This window comes from Rhea pennata, chromosome 2 (assembly GCF_028389875.1).
Source record: "Rhea pennata isolate bPtePen1 chromosome 2, bPtePen1.pri, whole genome shotgun sequence".
Taxonomy (NCBI): domain Eukaryota; kingdom Metazoa; phylum Chordata; class Aves; order Rheiformes; family Rheidae; genus Rhea; species Rhea pennata.
Window position 1 is genome coordinate 114,143,793 of NC_084664.1, and position 25,816 is coordinate 114,169,608.

General features: G+C 39.7%; 1 protein-coding gene across 1 annotated transcript; it reads right to left on the reverse strand.

The window, feature by feature from the left end:
- Positions 1-785: 785 nt before the first annotated feature.
- Positions 786-25,816, reverse strand: ABHD3 (abhydrolase domain containing 3, phospholipase). Its single transcript, XM_062568130.1, has 9 exons — positions 25,670-25,816; positions 24,014-24,177; positions 22,111-22,293; positions 20,311-20,356; positions 17,345-17,457; positions 10,860-11,033; positions 10,144-10,192; positions 9,894-10,059; positions 786-1,793 (listed from the first exon to the last, which is right to left on the reverse strand). The coding sequence occupies exons 1-9, from the start codon at positions 25,814-25,816 to the stop codon at positions 1,615-1,617; spliced, it is 1,221 nt and encodes a 406-aa protein (XP_062424114.1). The 3' UTR covers positions 786-1,614.

Below are 25,816 nucleotides of genomic sequence, written 5' to 3' on the forward strand. Positions count from 1 at the left end.
AAACTTGAAAACATCATCTTTCTTTTTTTTTTTTTTTTTTTCTAATTTAACCTGCCACCCCACAGAACTACCTTTCATGTAGTATGTCCTAATTTCTTCTTTTTCTAAAGGCAAAAAGTATTTTTGCTCTTTCTTTGCCCTTACTGTCACTAGGAAACTTCTCCTGCAATAGGATTGTTCACTATTGCATGAGACAGAAGACCAGACTTGCTTTTTTTATCTGAGTTTTACTTGTTGTACTGACCCCACTCAAAAGATAAAAATAAAAATGCAAAGGCGTCTTTACTGCCTAATCTTGTGTGGCTGGGCCCAAATCAGTCATCAGCATGAGACGAGACCTTCTTGGAAGATGGTTAAAAGGCTTTCTTTCCATTCCAATATGCCCTTAATTAGCACTTCCCAGCAGTTTCAGGATATAAGCTGCATCAACTGTCCTTTGGCCTCAAGGATACACTTTAGCTATCGCTCTGTTTCAGAACTTGGGAGACCATTGATGTCTAGTGAGCTTCTCAGAGGCTCTGCGAATCAGTCTCCAGAAGCTTCAATGATTTGTCCAAGCGTTGCTGAAGGGCTGACAAATGATCAAAAACACAAACCAGAGAGATAGGCCTCCAGCCCCCCCAACCCCAGCTCCCAGATTTCTTTAAACAGTTTCTGTTTCACTTTTCTAAGAAGTTATCTGAAACAACAGCAGAGACAAAGGTTTCATTTTTTTAATTTAAAGCAAACTATATCATAATTTCCTGATATTCTAATACTTATTCCTTAAAAAATGAAATGCTCTTGCAGGATAATATAAACATAATAGGTATAATCACTGAATTTACCAGTTAAATGAAGTAATGTATTATATACATGACAAACGTAGCTTTACATGAACTTTGAAATGCAAAATGCCTTTTAATTACATACGTTATTACAGTACTGTTTTAAAAGAATCTTTTGGTTATATGTAAACACTATAGATTAGCTAACTGTCTAAAAAGTTATCATGTAAGACAAGTATGGCCTTGGCATAATTGAAAAAAACAAAAACTAGCCCTAAATCTTGAATTCTTTCAGGGTAAAACAGCAAAAGCAGATACCAGTCTAATGCTATGTAATTACATGCTAAAATTCAGACTTACTTGAAGAACTAGTGCTTCTTTGTGTTCCTTCTTTTGTTTTCATATTTTAAGATTTTCACCATTCACCATTTTCACCATTGATGCCCTAAGGAATGGGCCCACTTGTACTGTGTATGACAGGATAATAAACATTATTTGTGTGTTGCCATTCTAATATTAAAAGCCGTCTAAAGTAAGTCTCCTAAATATGTACTGGTTTAAACTAAAATCCTGAGGAATTATAATCTGCTTACTTGATGGTTTTGGTTAAGTGCAATTTGATGTATGCAGAATGCTGTTTCATTTAAGGTCATTCTTAGTAAGGCATATTAAAAATAAATACAAAAGTGACAACATAATATTTAGTTTCCTGCTACAAAATCTTAGGCAAAAAATATTTTTGCATTTAGTAATGGACTTCATCCATTTGCTGGCTTACAGTAGTTAATATTTGTGCATTAAGCTGAACTGTCAGAATGTGCCACTGAGCTATAGTAGTGGTCCAAAGCTACATGCTGAAGATTTTGTTTCCATGCTCAAACATAGCTTGCACAAACTGCTTGAAGACTCTGTCCATGTAAGTGCACTTCCTTGGCCATATTCCTTCCAGAAAACCAATATGGCCTCCGCAAGAAGTCAGAACCAAAGCGACATTTGCATTTTGTTTGGCAGTTTCTACTGGTATAGCTGAAAGGGAGAAAAAAAAGTTTAACTCTTTATCTCTCTATGTTATGCCAGCCACCTGAATAATTTCTCTTAAATGTTTTTCATTTATATGAAAATATATATCTACGTGAATAAATACGCACGATGTAGCTTCAACATATTGCAGGACTTGGAATCATAGATGTATTAAAAGGTGTTTCTCTCTCCACCATAAACTTACCTTAGCTTTGTAATTTTTTCCATATGCTGTAAAAGTTTCAGAAATCACTGGGCTTGATGCTTCTCTCAGTCACACTGGTGTAAGATAATGCAAATTTCCAATTCTGTATAAACAGTGTAAGTGAAAGGAGAATCAAGCCTATAGTTTTTACCTACGTTGCAATATTTGGCATTGGAACAATTGAGGAACTGGCGCTTCAGTAGTGAATTCCCTTCTTCTGGTAAGAGACTCCAAACACAAACCTTTAATGCTGTTACCACATTTTATCTGTGAGATATCCTATCAGCTGCATTAAAGAAGATCCTGGGTTATTATCATGACTCTATCTGATTTACCTTACATTTACACCTACTTATTTAGACGACACCATGCATACACAGCAAGAGACAGCAAGAGCCCTGAGTAACTCACAGTCTAAATAAGCAAGATAAATACAAAAGGACAACAGGCAAACAAATGCACAAGGTCACAAATTATCTGCCCCATGTTACACAGTAGGCTGGTGGTACTCTACTGAATAGTGAATGCTAGAAAATGATTGAAGTGATGTTAGACCAAACAGTACAAGGGTTTTTCTCTTGCTGGGTTAATTAGAGCTAGATCAGCTCCCTGATGTGATTCACCACAGTAATGCCAGTATGTGAAAGGTAGAAGGAACAGGCGTATGAGGACTGTGGGGAGGTGGCCTTTTCCGTGACACCCTAGGGTTAGCTCAAAATGATCACTGAACTGTACCCCAAGATGCGCACATGCCCAGGGGCCAACTGCAGTAAGTCTTAGTTTGAATGAGTATAGCTGTGTGGCATAACCAATGGTCACTATCATTTGGGCAGTTCCCTCTATGAAAGAAAAGAAAGGTCAATTAACAAGAGAGAAAGCGTATGAATTTACATGTGGTATATCAGTGTGACAGGATGACAGTATTATCATATGAATTGTTTGACACAGCAGTGAAACTTTGTGGAACTGTGGTGTTCGTATTCTTGATAAAAAAATGAGTTGCTTTAAGCAATTTCCTCTGAGGCTTTAAGTATACTAAATATACTTCTGAACAAAGCAGAAATCTCAGTACGTTACAGGGAAGAGTGAAAGAAATGAATAGCCACAGAGTAGCAGAAAGCCTCCTGTATTCTGCAAGAGAATCCCCGTTGTTCTCTGGAGCTAAGTCTGCATCCCATTCAGGACACAGTCCATTACCTTATAGTATGTGCAGGACCCTTATAAAACAAAATTCATAAAAGAAATGATTACACTATTCAGGACTGACAGAAAAACAACAGCAAAAGAATACATGCTTTGTTCAAACAGAAGTTGTGGAATTTTGCTGTATTATCTAGAAAAGGTTACGATTCCACAAGAGGATAAATCTGATTTTAGGTCATACATTGCTAAATCAAAAATGCCTCAGCACTACAACACAAAGTAGTGAGTCATTCATGGGACTTCTACTGCTGGCTTATTTATTAGAAAACATTTTTAAAGAGAGACCTTTAACTGGGTTCACTTTTTGGAGGCTCAGTTGTCCACATTCATTTTTGATTTAACTTCTGCAGAGATCCCCACCCCACCCCAGAGAGTCTGCCTTTCCTTCCTCCTTTATACATTTGCTATCTCAAAGGTCATTATCCTTGAATCCGCTTTATCCCCATGTATCACCTGTATCACCTCCTTCGTGATCACACAAGTCCCTCACTTTCCCTTAGATGCTGGCTGACTCCTTGTTGTGTGCTTCAGATGTTGATTTGCCTTAACGTCCAGCAATTAAAATCACAATGTGGCACCCATTCCTTAGCCAAAGAAGGGCCCCGCACCAGACTAAGTCACTCTGAAGATCCTGAATGCATAGATTGTAGTGAACAGATGCAGGGGAGTGCAAGCTAATACAGAGCTGGGCAGAAGCACGGACCTGCACCCAGTCTGGAGAACAGCCCGTGCCTGACAGGTCCTTACCAGCAGTATGTGGAACGATACTCTGTGCTCCGCTCTAGGGCTGCAGTGTGGAGGTTAAACCAGCAGCATCTGAAGCAGGGCCAGTGTCATTTACGAATGTTGTGTTATAAGGGTCCTGCCCTTAACATAAGGTACTAGACCGTGTCCTGAATGAGACACAGACCTAGCTCCAGAGAACAACAGGGATTCTTTTGCAGAATATATGAGGTGCTCTGCTACTCCCTATTCATTTCTTTTGTTCTTTCCTCCTTGGCACTCTTTCCCTCCTTTCAAAGTTGCGCACATCTAACCAGCATATAGAGTCTGACATTTAGCAAGTGTTTTTGATTCTTTTCTACATGGAAGAAACCCTGTTTTTCATTCTGTCTGTAAAAAAAAGTCCGTGGACTTTTTTCAGTAGGAAAATTGCAAATACCACTTCTAGGCCTTTTAAAGCAATATTGAGGCAAAGCCAAAAATAAAAATCAAGTCAATGAAATGAAAGCTTTGGGCCTACTGCCTGGACCAGGGAACAGCAGAGGCTGGAAACAGATTCAGAAAACAATGTATTATTTCTTGCAGTCCAACATGTGCATGATTTCATTCCACAACAAGCACTTGTCTGGGCTTTTGCTTCAGTTAATCTGCCCATGAATGTCTGATCTGGCTCTTTTGGACTCCATGGATGAACACACTGCAGTGTACAGATGGTGGCTACAACTCACGTGAGCTGCCCACTGCATGGAATTTTGTCCACTTATCTGTACCAAGCCATCTGCTCCTTCTCCCTCTAGTACTGCATGGGTCGTGTTGAACAGAAAGCTGATAGGGAAGTGGGGATCAGGCACAGGTCTGAGTCCCTCATTCCCGTTCCTGGCAATGAATCATATTTTCCACAGCCATCCTGCAACTGACTCCCTGGGCCCAGAGGGTACTGCAGAGCTGGCCTGAAAGCAAAGATGTGGAGGACAAGTGCGTAAGGAGAGAAAGATTTGATGTCCAAGAATCAAAGATAGCATGGCAACTCCAATGATCCTATCTGATGCAGCACTAGCTGAGTACTGGCCTAAATACAGCTCTTAACTAGTTGAGATTGTGCAAAACCAAGACGGTCATTCACTTTGTCAGACTAGGTGTCAAAGTATGCATGGAAATATCCTTTCTTGCTAAGAGCTTTGCTGGGGTTGGGGAAAGGAGATGACAATAAATGTCTCCTCTGCACTGCTAACCCAGGTTTGCCCTTATAGGCAAAGCTCACTGTGATTTTTGCATATTCCTCACTCAGAGGTTGCCAAGGTATGGTACCTCCCAAATCAATTTGCTAATGGTCAATTATTCACTCCCAAAATGACTGGCAGTGCTGCAGTGAATGGCATACGCTACTTGCTTCCAGACAGCCACAGCAGCTCCAAGAGACCTAGTAGCACTCTGATGCTGGTTATCTTCTGTGCCAGAATAAGGTGTAAGCTGCACACAGATCTTTATGAATGTCATCTTTCCAATCCCCAACTTCTCCCTTTTCTAATTACCATTCATTTGAAGCAGGACTTTGCCATGGATCATTGCTCTTATCACAAGCCCTAGCACTGCGTTGAATATGCACCTATTTATTTCCATCTGCAATGAGATTTTTAGTAGGTGTCAAATCTGACCTACTGTTACATCTCTGCTCTTACACATACTCTACAGTGAACAAGAAAGCCTGTTCTTGACACAGTTAATTTTGACTCAGTTGGGTCACCATTTGTATGACTCCTGTCCGGCAGTTTCTTGCTCTGCAGCTTCTCAGTAGAGAATTGAAAATGTGTTGCTCCACAGTGCCAAAATGCAAATGATACTTGGCCGTGGTGTGGTACTTTTCTCAAGGCTGTTTCCAGGGACTGTTAGCCATCCACAAATAAACCCACAATGCAATAGAACAAATTCTGCAATGTAAAGGGCAGACAAATGGAGCACAGGATGCAATGCAGTCTGGGATATAGGGTGGCATGCCAAAAGACACTACTATTCATTTTTGTCCAAATGTAACCTTGTACTTACACTTCCACTGACCAAAATCTGTACTGCTATTTGATCCAGTAATGCACAGATTTGTTATCTGTGATCACAGAACCATGATGCAAATAGATATGTGCAGAATCACCTTGTTCAAAATCAATTTATTATATGTTCTTTGCAAAAAAGTCTTTGAAAAGAAAAAAGAAAAACACATGTAGGAAGCAGCATAGGCTTAAGTAATTCATGGCTGTCTGACTTCCCTTTCTCTCATCTGGTTCATTTCTTCATGTTACTTAAACTCTAACCCTAATTCTGTCCTTCTCCTTGATCTTTTTTCATTCCCCAACCATTTGATCTTTCCAGACAACTTCATTCAATTTTGCTTTTGACATAATAGGATTCAAAGTAACACCTAGGAATGATTACTCTAAGTCTGGTGAGAGCGACTGAAAAGGTTCAGAGTTCAGTGAAAAGTAACTGAGCTTCAAACATCCACTTACTGCAGTGAATCCAGAGGGAGCTGGCAGGGCATCCAACTGCATGGTCAGGCTTTCAGCGTGAGCACAACACTCACCAGCTGAGCATTAATATTATGAAATTTAAGTTGGACACTTAATATGCTCTAAAAGTGTCTGAAGAAAAAAATGCCACTTCAGATGAAAAGTTAAATGTGACACTGATAGTGAATGCTATCATTGCATCTTTGTAATTTATTTCTGATACTTATAAAATAAAAGGCTTGACTTGGTTATATTACACATTTCCTCAAGCAGTGGCTTGTTTAGATTAGTTATGTTGAGAGAAATGTCATGCAATGAAGAAAGCATTTGTCTTTATTAGTTTGCATTATGCAATATGACAACCGCCCTCCAGAATTAAACTACAGCTGCCAAGCTCTATGAACTTTAAGCATCAGCATCAAGGAAGGACTGGGAATGAATTGTTGCTTCCCAATACTGGATTGAGATCAAAGGGCACATTTTCACAATATATTCAAAAATAATTTCTGGGAAGTACAAAGTATACCAAAAGCTACGTAAGAAGAAGAAATGGTCAGGCAGTAAGAGGCAACAGAACCACTGTGAAGAGACATCTTCACTTTTTAAGGAAAGTTTCTCTTGAATAACTCTGTGTTGTGTAGTGATGAAGTAGACTTGAGTGTGCATGCTGCTATCATCTGTTGCAGTAAGGTGTGGCTGGCTTTATAAAGGACGTCTGAACACAAAGAATTCTGGCACAGCCCTCTCGCTAATCCTATTTCCCAATGTCTGAAACTACAGCTGTCTACATTGGAAGTGGAAGGTAGCTTGAAAGCTGAAAGCTGATAAGTATTATTGGGAGTGATGAGGCATGAAATAACCAGTCTCCAAAGTCAGTGAAAGACTGGAGTCTAGTTGAGAACAAAGTCTGTGGCCTTTAGTCCATTATACAGTTGTCAGTAGAAGCTGCTTCTGGTTGCCACAGGCTTGCATGTGTCCACACACTTTCAAGTTAGAAGAAGCAAGTTGCAAGAATAAAGTCACATCCCAAGACACCAGCCCCTTGTTAACATAAAGCAGCCAGCAAAAGTACCATAGTTAATGAATTCCAGTAACTGATGTCAGCATCTGCAATTTCTGGGCTGCTAGTCAGAGTGTACTGTGTCTCCTGCCAGCACAACTTTTCACAGCAAGAGTGCACAAACCAACAAAAAAGGAGCAAAGGATACACACATATAACAGGGTTACGCTCTTAACTACAAACCAACATTTGTCCTGACAGCCCTTCCTAAGATAAACTAGTCACCACTAGGACAGTGGTTTACAGCCAAAAGCATATACCTCTGCAAACAAGGAATCAATGAGTGATGGCCTAACCGCCTAAACACTTCCATGGAGAAAGGCAGGTTTGAGTCAGATTTTAAGAGGATGGAAAGTCATTACAATGGACTGAGGTCTCTTGTTTCAGGTTCTTCATGGTGCCCTCCCATACTTCTCTGCATGCTGCAAGGAGTTTTATTAATTGTTTAGTTCTGACAATAGGTTTGATGCTTAATCTTACACAACAGACCATCCCTATAATTCACTGTTCACTGAGAGCTGTGTTTCTTTTAAAGACCTGTTCCAAGGGAGGAAAAGTCTTCTACAGAGATACTCTAGGTGACGCAATCTTCTTCCTAGCCAAGCACACAGGGTCAGCTTCTGGCTCTTGAAATCTGGAGGTTGTTTTAAAAGGAAGGGACAAGGGGATGGAGTATCTGCAGTAGCTTTAATCTTGCAAAGATACCAGTCCCAGTCCCAGTACCCAGAATAGGTTGGAAAAGGTTAACAAATCACCCAGGCTTGTGCTTCCACCACCATCTTTTCACTGCTGTTTTTATCTGTGCTAGCTAGTTAGCTTTGCCACAGTTATTATTTCCTTTTTAGAGATGAACTCACAAACTGACCTAAAGCTAAATGTAAATCCAGTGTTCCCTCTCTAAGATACCTACTGGCAGAAGCATGACACAATGGATCACCTTCCTTCTGGGAGTATGGGGGAAGTTGTCCTAAGTCGTAAGACCCTCAAAAAAAATTCTTCAGAATCACTAGCTAGATTTTATATTTGAAGACAGATTTTAGGGTAATGGCCACATTCAGACACTCATTTCCACGACAGTATATGCTTATAACAGAAACAGCAATTGGGCAGTTTCAAGGAAAAAAGTCTCGTAAAGGGCAGCAGCCCTTTTCATGCCACATTTGTCTCTAACAGGTATTCAAAATAGGAGGAGTAATGTAAGTGTGAGCATGTTTTTGTATGTGTGCAATATGTGAGCACACATAAACAGAATATACACACAAAGTCTTTGCCAGTTCCTTTAATCTTTTATTTGTTTTTCTCATTTGTATGCCTACTCACTTTGGTTCTGTGACTCAATCTACAAGAATCTCTTCCTGAGGGCTGAAGAAAACCTCCCTGAAACAGAATCAAGTGTATGAACTTCATATTTAGTCAAGTGTTAACTGCTGAAGAGGGTGTCCTCAACCAGCTGCTAATTATAGTGTTTTCCTCTCCACTAACTTTTGTTCTCTTTCTCTTCTCAAACACTGTAACCAATACACAGAGGGCAGGAATGAGTAGATCTTTTTAAGATAGCAATATAGTTAAAGATCAAGACTACAATGTTCACAATGATTATGTGTTTGGTAGAAAATAGAAAGAAAAAGGAAAACAAGACTTTTCACCCTACTGGTTACTAGCTAATACCTCGGCTAGTTGACCAGCTTCATCTTCTATATAGATTTTTATTAGTATCAGTGTGTCTCCTTCTATGAGAACATACTGTCTACATCTTTTCCCTTATCCTAGATTTTGGCCTACACGGTAGCTTATGGATTTTTTTTCCCCTATTTTTAATTATCAGGCATTATTGAGTTTATGTCACTGAGATCATGAGGATTTGAAGTCATCTGAAACATCTGCAAGTCCCAGAATTTTTTTATAGGGTCTAGCTCAAAGCATAATGATAAAAAAAAACTTGGTTTAACTTTCATTGAACTCTGAACTGTCCAGAAATCTATAACTGGGTTCCTTATTATAGGCTGTCTTCATACTCAGTGGGTATAAATGGGAACTTTTGGGGGGCAATACATCCGATTTCTTCCTTATAATGAGATAACTCACATCCTAAAACTGTACATTTCTTTCTTTAACTATAAAGACAACCTAGAGATTGTATCAGATGTAGGCATCTAGCATCTAACTAGATGACTGCCACCCTATGTGCTTCTGCATTCTATACTAATCAGTCCTCTCCATTATCAGATGTTTTATCTGTCTTTAAAGTGTGTTACACTGTAGAATAAATTGCAAGACTGATCCATTCCTGGATGTTTTGATCCTATGTACAAGTAATTTTTAAATAAGCTTTCACACATAGTTCATTCTCAGACCTATATCATTTGTCTTAATGATTGCACATAGAGAAATATGTTTTAAAAGCCTAGACTTACCATGACCAGGTGAGAAAACATCATCCACAGAGTTTAGACATAACACTGGAATTCCTACTGATTTCAGCTTGAGGCATGGACTAGCATCTTCATAGTAATCATCAATTGTGCGGTAGCCAAACATGACTGAAGTGAACTGCTTATCAAATTCTCTAATAGTTCTAGCCTAAAGTATAGAATTCAAATAGGGAACTATGTCAGTATTTGGAAAACAGCATCAGGCTAAAGCAGATGTAATTTGTTCACATACCTTCATCACAAGATCCATGTCAAATAATTTCTCCAACATTTGTCGATGCCTATGAAGAAAGAGAGGAGAATTAGAGGGCTTCACTTTTTTGCTTTACAAATAGATGTACAAGCCCTCTGCTTTACAGATACATATATAGAAATAATTCCAAATACAAGAATATGCTTGTTTTTAATTTTCTGTCATATTAAAAAATTTGTCTGAAATCCAAAAGCAGGAGAATTGTTCATTTCTATGCAGGCATATCCAGAAACATACTCAGAATCTGCATGAGTCATTAGGATGATGCTAATGATCAAGAGAATCAAATATCTAGAATACAAAATACACTTTTTACAAAGCAAAGGATGAACTAGTCCTTTCCCTATTTCTGCAGTTAGGCTGACTTTTAAAAATTAGTATATACATATATAAACATACTCAAACTGAAGATGCATGTATGTCCAAAAATTAATAAAACACTTTGCTTTACTCATGAATCAAGAAGTGTGTTAGTCTTGTGTTGACTCCCCTGAGGAGCAGAAAAATTCAGCCACGCTGATGAAAACATGTCTTGCAAAAAGGTCTTTTTAATTTCAAAACTGACATGAGAATACACATAGAAGAGCTGTGTGAAATGTTGCTACAGCATTAATTTTGACAACATTCTTTGTACCTGCTATAGATCTTATGCTAACATCTTTACACCTTGCTATATAGTTTAGAAGGCAACTCACCTGCTAATAGAAGATTGTAGACAAGTAGTCAAGTAATAATTGAAAAGAAGCCAGTTTAATGGCTTCTCCAGAGATTCTACAGATTCAAAAACATTCCAACCCGCAGAGAAAATTGCAGCTGCCATTAAAGGAGTGTCTCTGCCAGTTCTGCCCAGGTAATTTAAAAGAAGCATGCTATAAACAGAAATGAAAAACAGAAACATATATACTATCAAATTGTTTGTTTCAGTTTAAAGCAAATATAACAATCAGCAACCTTTTTGTCTGTTTTTTCCATACGGTTTCTTGTATCAGCCATATAGTTGTGCCTAGCATTTCTAGAAAGTAGTTAATGGAATCAACATCTGACTCATGAAGTTTGCTTTCGTTCTCTACATGCAGAGAGGAACTGAGTACACTGTGTGGGATGTGGATAGGAGTGCATTTAAAAATAAAGAGAGATGTACTATTCATATTTATATCATTGAAAGAGAAGAAAATGCCATGTCTATGTACCTTACTCAAGAAACAGGTATTGCCAAATTGTTAGTAATTTTTACAATATTTCATTGGTCTTAGAACTCTTGAAAAACTACTGTCTTCCTGATAAATCTGATAAGTCTGACCAATAAATGCAAACTGCCTGTGGTACGCCTGCCTCACTATGAAGCTGTCTTTTGAGTTGAAGGCAAAACCTTCATCCCACATCATTCATATGGGAGAATACAGCTATTCTTTAACATAAAGTATGCAAAGAATGAAATGGTGAATAATTAATAAAATCAGCAAAAATATATGAGTCAAACAAATGACTTCAGTCTTGCCTTTCTGACCAATTGCAAATTACTGTCTGCACTGCTGAGATATAGTTGACTGTAAAGCTTAATGTAGCTCCCTGGAGCACCAGCTCTCTGAACTCTGGCTTCATCTACCTACTTTGGGAGACAATGACATCTCAGACAGACTTGCCTGCCATCACTGAGATTTTATGGATGACAAATTGACCATGAGCCAGCTATGTGCCCTCGTGGCCAAGAAGGCCAATGGTATCCTGGGGTGCATTAGGAAGAGTGTTGCCAGCAGGTCGAGGGAGGTGATCCTGCCCCTCCACTCAGCCCTGGGGAGGCCTCATCTCAAGTACTGTGTCAAGTTCTGGGCTCCCCAGTACAAGAGACATGAATCTACTGGAGAGAGTCCAGTGTAGGGCTACGAGGATGATCATAGGGCTGGAGCACCTGCCCTCTGAGGAATGGCTGCGAGAGCTGGGCCTCTTCAGCCTGGGGAAGAGAAGCCTGAGGGGGGATCTTATCAATGTGTACAAGTACCTGAAGGGAGGGTGTCAAAGGGATGGGGACAAACTCTTTTCAGTTGTCCCGTGTGACAGGACAAGAGGCAATGAGCACAGGAAGTTCCGCCTGACCGTGAGGGGGAATTTCTTCCCTGGGAGAGTGACGGAGCACTGGACCAGGTTGCCCAGAGAGGTTGTGGAGTCTCCTTCTCTGGAGATCTTCAAGGCCTGCCTGGATGCAACCCTGTCTACCATGCTGTAGGTGACCCTGCTGAGCAGGCAGGTTGGGCTGGATGATCTCCAGAGGTCCCTTCCAACCTTACTGATTCTATGATTCTATGATTCTATCCTCATGCATTATCTACCAAATGATAAGACAGCAGTGCAGAAGAGAGACCAGCTTTTGATCTTCCAAAGACTTGCCAGTTGGTAGGAACCAGGACAGGAAAGAACAACAAACAGCAATTGGGTGTGTTCCTGCAATCAACTCACACAGTGAACCCAGTGGGGAGTGTCACCTTTAACACATGTTGGAGGTAGGTAACATGTCTACCCATATTACCGAATAGGGTAAACCTATGAATCATCAGTCCATTTAGTATAAAAAGAAAATTGAGCCATAAACCAATAAAAATGTTGTGGTCATACAAAAAAGCCACTTCTCTAATGAAATTTACAGAATATTTGTAGAGGGAGAAGGTTTAGGAATCTTTTTGTTACAAACACAGGCCCTTTCCAAAAACAATACATACTGAGGATCAGGAGAGCAAGTGGGCTTCATTTACATTTATACTTCTGTGATGTGAATAATTATTATTTTTTTTTAATTGGGCAAACATTTAATATATAAATTAACTGGCTATTCAGACAATTTTGAAAAGAAGTAATTAATAAAAACTATTAAAAGATTAGGATAAGTGGATGATTTTCACAATATGTTGATGATGACATCTCTATTCCTACTTAATTTTAAACATGTAAGTGCTCCAATTTATGCTGAAGCATGGAAACAGTCCCCCTGTGGATGATTAGGGACTATTCCAATTTTATGTAAAATTAAGCATATGCCTTATCTTTGTTGTTCAGGGCTTAAAAAAAGTATTGGAGGAGCAAGATGGAAAATCTTGCCTAAAATCATCCAGTAGTGCTGGTGAGGTAAATAGCCAGGAATAGAATACAGATCCCCTGTGCCATACTAACAGATGCTGCTACCATTTAGGATACCATAACGAGGTTAATCCAAGGTCAGAAATGACACTGAAGGCCAAGTTGATCTTTTTGACTAAGCACTGTGCCTTCAGCCTTGAAAACCCAGTGTTTCCCCTAATATACCCAGGCCCTCTTAGTTTTAGTGTAATGGTACACCAAACATGAAGTTACCCAGGAAGAACTACTGTGCTTTAAATCTGTATTTTAATATTGAAACAAGCCTGTGAAACAAGCGGTGTGCACAAGGCAGATCTTTGGCTTTGACCATCTGTATCCCTACTATGTGATACTTGACGGGAATGGTCCGTGTTGTAACTTTTTGTATCTGTACCACCTGATACTTGGTGCAAATGGTCTAGTGTTATTACTTTTTAGTGCCTAGAACAATACCACTGTGTTAAGCAGAATACAAATAAGTAACTAACAAGGTCTTGGAAATCTGTGAGAAAGAGCAGCGGTTGGTTACATATAGATTCTGTGGCTTCCAGCCACAGAATAACCATGAAAAGCAGTCAACATGAAGGTCAGAAGTTGAAGAGTAATGAAATAGCGACCCCCAAAGTCAAATGTGGCCCCCGAAATAAGTCTGCATGCGTGCGCAGTGTCATAGCCCGGTTATGCAACTGGGGCGGAGTTGGGCTAGACTCCCTGCGCTTGTTGGCCCCAGGTGCCGGGACTCCCGCCTACCACAAGTAATCATAAATACCAGATTTTTTCCAAAGGAGAGAGAGGCTGCTACACAACAGAGAACCACGTTGCCTCCTCAGGGACGCCCGAAAAGATTGTGCCTGCCGACTCTCTCTCTCATCATGCAGATGATTGGGACAAGCATTGGAGTGGTCCTTCTCGAGATTACCATCGGGTCGGTCTGTTTGTAAGTATCTACTAATAAACTGCTTGCTACTGAAGAGTGTGTGTGTGTGTGTGTGTGAGAGTGAGTTTGTGCTGGCTTGCCAAACCGCATGTCTGGCCCCCGGGAATCTAACTAGAACAGCATCTCCAATGAAAAATGTTTTTGCAATATAGCATGTTATTTCATGTTTTGTATGCAAAAATGACAGAGCTGGGGAGAGAGAGCATTCATCTGAGAAAGTAGGGTAATAGACAACTGTCTTGCTAACCTCACGGATAGTTTTAAACTAGGTTTATTGAGGGAAAGCCTGAAGCTTGATCAAAGCCTGCAGAGAAGTGAAGCCCTGGTGGGCAATGAGGAAGTACACAAGGGACAGCATGATGGAGGAGGCTCTCACACTTCCCTGAGAAAGTAGCATGACTGCAGCTCATCTCAAGTGCCAGTACACAAACACACAGCATGGGGAAAAAAATAGGAGGAGCTAGAAGTCTGTGTATAGCCACAGAACTACAAGTTCATTGAGATGACAGAGACATGGAGGGCTCACTGGCTCACAAGACTACAATGCTGTGATAGACGCAGACAAGTTCTTCAGGAAGGACTGGCCAGGAAGGCAAGGAGAAGTGTTTTCACCTTAAACAAAGAACCTATTTCAATGTAAAGAACTTCCCTCTGGTGCATGTTATAAGCCAGTTTAGAGCTCATCTGTCAAAATCAGAGAGGAGGCCAACAAAGGGGATATCATGTTGGGCATCTGGTTTAGCTCAGTTGGTTAGAACATGATGCTGCTAATGCCAAGGTTGTGGGTTCAATCCCCATATGGGCTACTGAGGGTTGGACTAAATGATCTCCAGAGGTCCTTTCCAACCTTATCATTCTATGATTCTATGGCATCTGTTACAGACCTCCTGATCAAGACAAAGAACTAGATGAAGTTTTTAGAGAGCTGAAAGAAGCTTCAACATCACAGGCCCTGATTCTCACAGGGAACTCTAACCATCCTGACATTGTTTGGAACAACAACACAGAAGGCAAATAAATGAGGCAATTTCTAGAGAGCACTGAGGACAATCTTTTGATACATGACTATGACTCAACGGGGGGAAATACGCCATGGATCTGCTACTCACATATATCAAGGAACTTTTCAGGTATTTGTAGGTGGATATTAGCCTTGGCTGCTGAGATCATTCATGACTGGTTTTACCTGAGCAGGTATCTACTGACTTGGGGAGGTGGAGCAAGGGAAGAGGTCAAGTGGGGAAGGTAAGCAGCAGAATCACAACACAGGCCTTCAAGAGAATTGACTCACATTTGTTTAGGGATCTCATTGGCTGCATCCCATATGAGATAGCCCTTAAGGGCCCAGGGGGCCCAGGAGTACTGTTTGATCTTCAAGGAAAACTGTTTCATCTTAAGGCACAATTAAGGCAATTCTGATTTGCAGAAAGTTGAGCAAGAGTGGCAGAAGAGCACACAATTAACAAAACACTCCTGACTGTATTCAAATGCAATGAGGAAGTATCTAGAAGGTGGAAGTGGGATGGGCTCCCTGGGATAGAAAGCACATTTGCAGCTGGGCAAGCTGAGCATGAATCAGCAATGCACCCTTGTAGCAATGAAGAAAACTAAATTTGTTATGCTCTGTTACTAAGAGCACAGCAAACAGGTCTAGGGAAGTAATTACTTTCCTGTATTTGGCACTTTTATTACTTTTGGGATACTCTGTGCAGTTTTGGGCTCCCCAGGCAAAATAGACACTGACACACTGAAGGTATTCCAGGAGATGGCCACCAAGATGATTAGGGGGCTGGAGCATATGACATACTAGGGGCTAAATGCAATGGGTCTGTTTAGACTATAAAAGAGCTGGTCAAAGGGGGAATCCTATTGCTATTTTCAGCTATCTAAAGAGTAGTTGTAAGCAAGACAGAACCAGACTCTTCTTGGAGGTGCACAGTGAGAGAATAGGAGGTAAAAGACACAAGTTGCAAGAAGAAAAATTCCAAATGCATATTAGGAATAACTTTCCACAGTAAGGGTGGTCAAATACTGGAACAGTTTGCCAAGAGAATTTTTGGACTCTCCATTATTGGAGGTATTAAAAACTGACTGGATTAGGGCCTTCACAACCCGATCTAACATCAGCTGTAGCCCTGCTTTGAGCAGGTCCTTGTACCTAAATTGTTCTATGGTCTATGATTATAAAACAAAATAAGATAAATGCCCTAAATCCTGATTACATGGAAGACACTGGCAAAATCACAGCAACAATGATGGAAAAAAGATTGGGTTAATTAATTTTGAGGCTTCCAAGTTACTTATTTACTTGATTATCAATGATTGTATTGCCTGAACAAACCTGTATTTGTCCCAAAGCTCCTACAGGTCATTAGTAGATCAGTGTCAATATGCAAGGCTATATCTGCCCATCCTCCATAATATCCATCAGAAAGGAAGGAATTCTCAGGAAGCTGCCACTATCCCTGCAGAATGTCTAATGGAAGTTCTCTTCTCTTGTGGTTGTCATTAAAGAAGTCGTCTGAACATTTCTCCTAGTTTCTAGCAGTGCTTTTTCTCAGCAACTGTGCTATCATTGTCTATTCTAGCTGTGGGTTCTGGAGAGAAGCCAGGACACAGCAAGCCTTAATAACACATGCTAGATCAACCCATGCTGTTTTTTTAACAACACTACTACTTCGTGCTTCTAAGACAGACAGAGCAAATACCCACATCTTTAGGCATAACCTACCCACATACTGCAGAACCCAGAGTGAGGTTAAATCTTGTGATTTCCAAAGTTTGCTAAGAAACACAATATATTAGCTCCAGTTCCTATTTTTTATTCCTCTGTTCCAAAGATGGCCTCCATAGCTTCCAAAGACCTGTCTGTCTTTCAATCTGTCTTGTCATTCCCCCCCACCTCAACTTTTGAATGTTGGCCAATTTCAACTCTGTTTAACACAGAGCTAAAGGCTTCAAAGATGTTACATTTTTCAAAGTGTTCTGAATATTGACTGTTGGAGACAGACCCAAATTAGTTCCAGTTTAGTAAATTATGTAAATATATTGCAGAGTAGTAATTTATAATCAGGCTATAACAGTCCTGTTTTGTGATCACAGTTATACTGAGACTTCTTTTACATAATTTCTTACCCTCCCATAGAAACACCGGCTGCCATAAATGGAGCTGAGGGGTGCAAGTTGTGTACATGATGAATAACTGCTTCTAAATCCTCTGTGTTAGCAGCACAGTAAGTCCTTGGTGTCTGTAAGGAGTCAGAGGGGAAAGTGCCATCAAAAGCTTTTTTATCATCCTTTAAGGACAAAGCAAACTGCACATTGGATCATTTATATAATATGATAAATCTAATATTCCTCATGAAACTGCACTAAGTGGCAAATACGAACCCAAATCATTTCAGGAGAAGATGGAGGAAAGAGCTACTGATAACACTTGTTATCATTCAAAAAACAAACAAACAAGCAAACAAAAAAAAACCCCAAAACCCTCCCAAAACCAGCTCAGTATCTGCAACCATCAAGCCACTAGATGAAATGTGAACATAGAGCTACTAGCTAAACTAGATAAAACTAGATTAGAACTAGATCAGAGCTAGATCAGAACTAGATAGGCACTGATATTTTTAAAAATACTCTGAGGAAATGAAAACAGATCATGAGGAGTATAATGTGTAGAAATGAAAGTTACAGTGACAATTTCATCACCTTTACATGCATTTAAATACATTTAAAAAGTAACCAGTATTTAGATCCTACATACAATAAAAGCAAATAAATAGATAAACAATTTTACCAGTGTCATTTACCTAATTTATTACAATTCTAAATGCTAAGGCAATGAAACCAGGTTCATCATTATCATCTCTTCAGATCTTGAATTGGGACTTGGAATGACTTGCACTGCCATCACTGGAATTTAGTTAACCCCTTTCCTGCTTACTTGAAGCATAAGCATAGTTTTAGGGCTTCATCTGTGCAGAAAACCGATACAGCCCACAATCTGAGGGACTGCCTGGAACAGTATAACGGAGACAATTATTCTTTGGTACAGTAAGAATCTCAGTAAGAAATTTTGCTCATGGTGTTCTCTAGATTTCACTTACACCAAGAGACAGCTTTTAACTATACAGTTGTTATTACACGTTAGTGACCCTGACTCAACTTAAGGTAGTCGCTAGCTTACCAAAATTCAATATAAACTTTAAAAATAAATATACAAATGTTTAATTATGAGTTCCTTGAACTTATTTGTTGCCTGGGGCAACAATGTATTTTCAGGTATTTTTTTAAATGGCTTTCAATTAAAAAGCCTGGAAATCTGTGGTTAATTTAACAAGTTTAATTAGATGAAACTAATTACTTAAAGTTTAATTTAACAAGAATATTAAAAAGTTGAAGTTAAATACAGATGGGAGAAAAGCTAAGCCTGGATAATTAAAGCTGAAAATGTTTTCAGTTTCCACTTTTGTTGCATTTCCAATTCTCATCCATATGAATCACTGTTCACTTTATTACACCTTATTAATTATAAACAGTGTGAATGTGTTTCATTTTAATTAAATTGTCAAACTTAAAAGGAAAAAATATTTTTGGAAACTAAGATCTACTGTATTCTATGTGAAAGTATATTCAATTAAAGTGTTATAAAACTAGAGAGAGATGTTGCACTTTGATTTAAGTTAATATCTGAAAATTTAACGTATAGCTATTCATTGTATGAATATATTTTAAAACACCATGTTAGCTCACATCATTCGCTGTGGTCATCTGATACTTGATTATTCCACAACAATAACTCACAATAACTTTCAATAAAACACAAATGAGAAGTACATTTTTACCCTTAAATAGTTAATATTTAATGTAAATTTAAATCTATCTTTAAAGAGACTAGAAAAAGAATTACTTGCATGACTAATATCTACTGTGTTGCTCAGCTACACTTCAAACTCATTAACTGGGGATTTTATATTAAAATGTAGAACCTTCCTTGCAGAAAATGTTATAATTTCAGCTGTTTTGTTTCACAGTAAGATCTCATAATCTTAAATATGTAAATCCGATTACACTAAAATACAAACAATGCATCCAAACAAGAGATCTTTTAACAATTCAGAAATTTATCAATAAGGACTTTGTGTGTCACAAAACTGCTTTGTAGAACCATCTCCAAAACTATGCAGAAAACTACTCTTAACATGTCAATATGCGCATTGAAATGCTTTAACTGATTAAGGGAAAACATTCTGAGCTTTTTAAAATTTGAAATCAGTGGTTTAAAAAAGGCAAAACAATACCAAGTATTATGCACACTCATACCAGCTGCAGAACTGTCAACAAAATGCATATGAAGAAACAAAGCTTATTCAGCAATATTTCATCATGTCTTGTGCCTAGCTGCAGAAAATGCTTAGCTTCAAGATAGAGTCATCTGTGGAACTGCTGGTTATTTGTGAGCAAATGTGATATGTGTGCTCTGAGCAAAACAAATTTCCTTTTAGAGCTGAACTTGTGTCATTATCGCTGAGAAAAATACAAAAAGATATTCAACTTTTAGTATATGACTACCTAAATAAATCTGATTTGTTCATTTAATAATACATAACATGGATCAATGTTAATGGCAAAGCTAATTAACCATATCAAAATCTAGTTTAAATTCATATTGGCAGTTAGCAAAGTAATTACCACTGCTCATATTTGGATTTGTATATTAAAACAATAGGAGCAAATAGTGTTGAGTGGACAACATTTCTTGCATGTGTACAATTTACATACGGAGGTGTTTTTGCAAAAAAAAAGTGTAAAGATTGCTCATTTTATTCTTACAGACAGTAATGATTTAAATAATTTCCTAAAATGAAATGTTCACAAAAATGTTGTGTTAACAGGGTGGCCTCTTTGACTTTTAAAATAAAATAAATAAAAGATGACTATGAGCATATTATTGAGCAACCAGATGATGATGTTCTCTTCCGTGCATTTCCAAAATGAGTTATGAGCTTTTCTCATTTAAATCCAGCCCTACAAACAGACACTGCTGATTCCATATACACTGCTTATACATTAAAGATATTTATCTTAAAAGTGATCCTTACCAAAAGTTCCTCCCCAGCAATTCCCCGATTATTAAAAACCACGCATCTAAAAATTGACAAAATGAATTGATTATATGCATTTCTGTACAAGGATCATAGATTTAAAAAATGAAAATACATTAAAAATGAGCCAGTTGTACATACACATTTAGCACATAAATATTTACAGCCCTACTCATTCTAAAGTCTCACCTGTGTGAAAGGACCTTTATGCCAAAATAGAGTTCACTGGGATTTGTCAGTGGAGGTCAGATTTCAGGATGAGACCCACAGGAACTACTTGAAGATAGTATATGCAGCTGATACTGCCTGCTCTCTGAGTGTGAAGTGAACTAAGAGCTGAACTAAGAGTGAAGAGCTAAGTGTGAACCACAAGCTATGTCAGGGCAGTGATGAGCCTAAACTAATTAGCACTGCTCCAAAGGAGGAAGTCATGCATCTATGTGTAGACATCCTCTAAATCTACATAATTTTATTAAATAGTAAGAAATGAGCCGAATCAAAATGACAATGACAGCTGAATCTAAAATTTGAACAACTTCTTGGAGGTGGGAATTTTTTGTCCTGAATAGCAGATGTTTCTATTTTCTATCCTAGTGGGAGTTGCTAAATTTTCTACTAGTAAGTATTACCTTGATTTAAGGATATATTTTTTCTTTAAAAAACTGCTATTGCTCTTCTACTATCTCAATGTGATAATTTTGTTAAATAAAATATATATATTTTATATAGGTTATATACAATAAAAATGCCTTCTTTTGGTAATTTCCAAATGTTGCTATTGAAAAACAAAATTACATAATTCTATTGAAATCTGACCTAAAGCTTCTCCTTCTTAATGTTATATTCTCTTTTCTTAGGTGATCAAATGCATATATTTCTGTCAGAATACAGAAAAAAATATTACTGAGAAGTTGTTGATGTGGGGGCTTTCCTATACTGGTATTTTTTACTGTTAAATTAAGTGTAAAATGATTTTAAAGTTTTTTAAGCAGTTAAACTGCTGCTTTACTTTCATTATTTAGTAAACACAGTTATCCAAATCTCCAAACATTGACTAGATAGCCAGACATGAACATAAATGCTCACATATATATATACATATTTGAAGAACTTAATATAGGCAGTGTCGGAACCCAATCATATTCCAAATACAGATCCTGGAGCAATGACAATTTATTTTAAAGCACAGTAGCAGCAATATGATTACATAAGGGAATCTACATAATTGACTAATCCACTTATCTTGCCCAACTCCGACCAGTAGCCTTAATAACAAAACTAAATTAAGCAGCTAAGAGGTTACAAACCTCCTCTTTAAACATCTCCAGTAGGAGCAGGCTACCACTCCATTCAGCATACCGTACACAGGAATCAGAGGCAGCTGAGTTAAGCAATTTTGCATTCTAAAGCTGACCTCCTCTTAGGCCTGCTCCCAACAGCAACCCTGCCACACAGGTCTTCTTGGAGCTGAATACAAAGCCTTTCTCTAGAAAGTGCAAAGCTAACACTAGTGAGTATTGGTACTATAATTTAAGGAGTGTCAGCAAAAGGCCTATGTGGACTTAGCCTTCCTCCACTGCAATGTGGAGTATGTCTGTAGATACTAAATAGCCCTTTGGAATTTACTGCCTGTTACATAATTCTATTATTACTATTATTACTAATAATAATAATACTTCCTTATATAAACTGATTCTCTAGATCCCGCTTGCCTTTGGAAGGCATCTTATGCCTATACATACTTATATTTGATCTTATTAAAATAAGCAAAATACTAGCAATGAAATAAAACAGCACCTGTATCCAAGTGTTTCACTTTGATGGATCATATGAAGAATGTAGGATTCTTTGCTCGTCCCTGTCAGACCAGGCAACAACAGGACAGTGGGTCTTGTGCTGGCATCCGGATAATATAAGCTGTCATTATTATCAAACCAATCCAATGAAATCTGCCCTCCATCTGCTGTTTTAATGAGCTCGCTGAAAGGTACATTTCAAGACAACAAACATTAGATTTAAAAATACACCCATACTATTAAGAGTGCTCACAGTATACAAATTACCAAGTCTGAAATCCGAACTTTTCATTTTAATATTAAAAGTATAAAACATCACCTAACTAGCTACGTTTGTACATTTATCATTCACAAAGAGCCACACCTCCAGTTGACATAAGCTAGCACAGTCAGTCTGTGGAACAATGCCAGTTTTTAGCATCTGAAGAGCTGGCCTTTCATGAATTACTGTTGATGTCCTGGAGTCTTGTAACTAACATGCATTTTGGCATTCTCTGTATTTTATATAGGCTTGTATACTGCGGTTTTCTTTTGGATTATCTGAGAATAATTTGATAGAGCTGTGGGCAATCAACATGTTAAACATCTAGAAGATATTTTTTTCCCTTTCCCAGGTAAGCGTGTATAGTGGATAGCACTTCATGTTGAAAACAATGTTTGTGTTTTAAACACATGGAACATGGATACACACTACTGTACCTGCACAGCTTCAGTGAATCTAGGATTTTATCCTGTATCTCCACAAACTTTGCCAGAATGCATTGTTAAAACATTCATCTTAAGAATGTAACAAATATGACAATATCCCAAGAAGCTAAGCATGCACCGAACAATGAGAAGAGGGTTTCAGTCTTATTTCAGAAACATTGAGCATCTTTTCTCTTCTCTTGCAATGAACACACTGTATTAGAGAGTTGCTGCAGGAACTACCAAAATAGAAGTCTACCTTGTATTCGACTTTTTATTCGAAAGTACAGCCTTGATGGCATCTACTCAAGACGTTAAGCTCATCAGCCTTGCTGGACTCACTAGCTCAGCTTTTGCCCTTTTTCAGTAATGGGAAGTAGATGCAATGCTGGTGTGTACTGCCAGCACAATCTCAACTGGTGCAAAATAAGCATTGCTGCCTCTCTTACCTCATAAACCTTGAAATAAAGGGTATACAAGAACGGCTAGAAAAAGTGGACATGGCTATACTGCTGAAATGTTTCCTAGTTACTAAAACTAAGGGAAGCTGCTAAATGCTAAATCTATTCTACCATGCAAACAGAGCTGAAACAACTTGTGCTGTGTCCAGGTTCCGGAGCATAAAAGTACTTCTCCTTAGTTGTTGTGCCAAATGCCTCATTTGCCAGACTGAGTCTCATTCCTGTGTGAGAGATCAACTGAGGACAAAAAATAAATACAAATTTTTTTCCTACCAGAATTCAGATATAAAAGAACAAAACTTTCACCTGCAGGTAAAAGTTACTCTAGAAATCACAAAAGGTTTATACACTCAAAACAGGGCGGAATGTGGCCATACTACAGTTACGGTTGAACATGTCAGCTGAATGGACATGATTGCATGGCCTTTGCAGACTGATGGATGGCATTCAATCACCAGAACATATAACCACCTAAATTCCTACACTGCCACCAATATTTCAGTGCACTAAAACTTCCTGAGCTAAAATATAGCCATTTGGGACCCCTACCTTCTAAATCTGCTATACACCAAATCCAGGACAGAGATAGTTCCACGCATAAGATCAATGGTGTCAGTCATAAAGGTGGGCATAAAGCAGGAAAGATGGGCACAAGCCTGAGTGATGACAGTAGCAGTTACACACTGTGTTACACACAGGTAAGGTAGCCACTACCTGGCTACACAATTAACATCTTTCCAGAAGAAAGGCACTTACTTCCTGTACTCTACTTGGGGTCTGGATGTGATAAAGGGACGCAGGAGTGTCTGCACCCGACCTTCCCAGCACCAAATCGTGGGATAGTAAGTTTCTGTCACAACAGGGCAATGTTCCTCGAGAAAGCGGCAGAAACGGTCATTGCTGGCCACCAGCTGGGGTTTCTAGGAAGAGAGACTATGATCAGGCATCAGCATTCATGAGGAAATCAATGAAAGCCTGTTTAAATCCTCTCCCAGTAATCTGATTCCTTTCACATACTTATTTGCAATGCTTCTTGTTTTCATGGCAAAGAGATAAGTAAATCAAAACCAAATGAAATGCCAAAATGCCCAACAGAAAAAAATCCCAACCACTAAACATTATGGATTCATAATCTATTTGTGATATATATATATTTTAAAGGTCTGCTTTTACTACCACTGTGCCACCCCTTAAGAATCAAAAACACCCTGTTTTGTGTGTGACAAAGATTTCACTGAACCAATTTTACTGCACCACACGGAAATTAAGCTTAATCCATGTACTTTGACCGTAGCACCTATTTTAACCTAGCAGGACACTCATGCTACAGTACACAGCTGCACTCACCTCTAATAGCACTCTGCGCACAGATATTTTTCTCAAAGCTTCCCTCTGTGTACCAACTGATGTGGGAAACCCTGTGTACAAAACGGCTCTCGTATTAACAATCACATTTCTTAAAACTGTCTTTTACACTGGCTCTCCAACCCACAAGCACTAGAAGTGCAATAATAGAAGACTTAAGACTTAATCCAAGACTGTTTCCTATACACATAGGAGCATGTCGTCCTGACCCTTCGTTTTTCTCCTTGGACAAAAACAAAGTATCCTTTTCTGGAGGAGGAGGATGTCTATGGTCTCGGCAATTCTGTGAATGATTTCGGCAACATGCATGTCTTCAACACTCATAACTCTTCTGGTACGCATACTTTAAGTCGATTAAGCCTTCAGCGGGGCACTCCCATCGTTGCTCCACAGGGCCACTTTAGATCAGGTTAGAGTCTGGCTCACTGATACCAAATTATAACGTGAATGCCTGATCTATCCGTGAAACCAGTACCAACTGGAGGATGTACAGGAGTGCTTGAGCCCCATAAAAAAACACCGACGCCGAGAGCAAAGATGGTCCTGACGCTACAGAAGGCCAGAAGGAGAAGGAAGCTCCTCTACTCACCTGTCCCGGTGGTAAACCAAGGGACAGGCCGCGCCTCTCGCTCCTCCCCTCCCTTTCCCAGCCGCAGCCCCCACTCAGGTCCCCCCTCAGCAGCCACCTCCGGGGGCGCCCCCGGGCCGGCGCCCCTTCCCCTCCGCCGTCCCCTCAGCGCCGCGCCCCCACGCACGGCGCCACGCCGGGGCGCCCGGGAAAGGCGGCGGCGGCGGCGGCAAGGGGCGGCAGGGGGGGCGGCCGCCATCTCGAGAGCGGCGGGGGCAGCGGCGGCCGCGTCCTCCCGCCGCCCCCGCCATGTCCTGGGCCGCCCGCGCAGGAGGGCGCGGGATTTCCGAGGGGGCTCTGCGAGCGGGGGCGAGCGGCGGTGACCTTGGCGGGGAGGCGCCCGCCGGCGCCGTCCCTGCCGGCGGGACACCTGAGGAGCCCGGCGCGGCGCGGCGCGGCGCGGCCGCCCTCCCGCTCACCTTGGCGATGCTGCTGAGGTAGTAGCAGGCGTAGGCGACGCCGAAGCCCAGCACCAAGGACAAGCCCACGCCGGAGCCGAAGAGCCCCACGCGGACCTGGCTCTCCAGGTAGAGCGACAGCTCCCTGGTCAGCACCTGCCAGTCCAT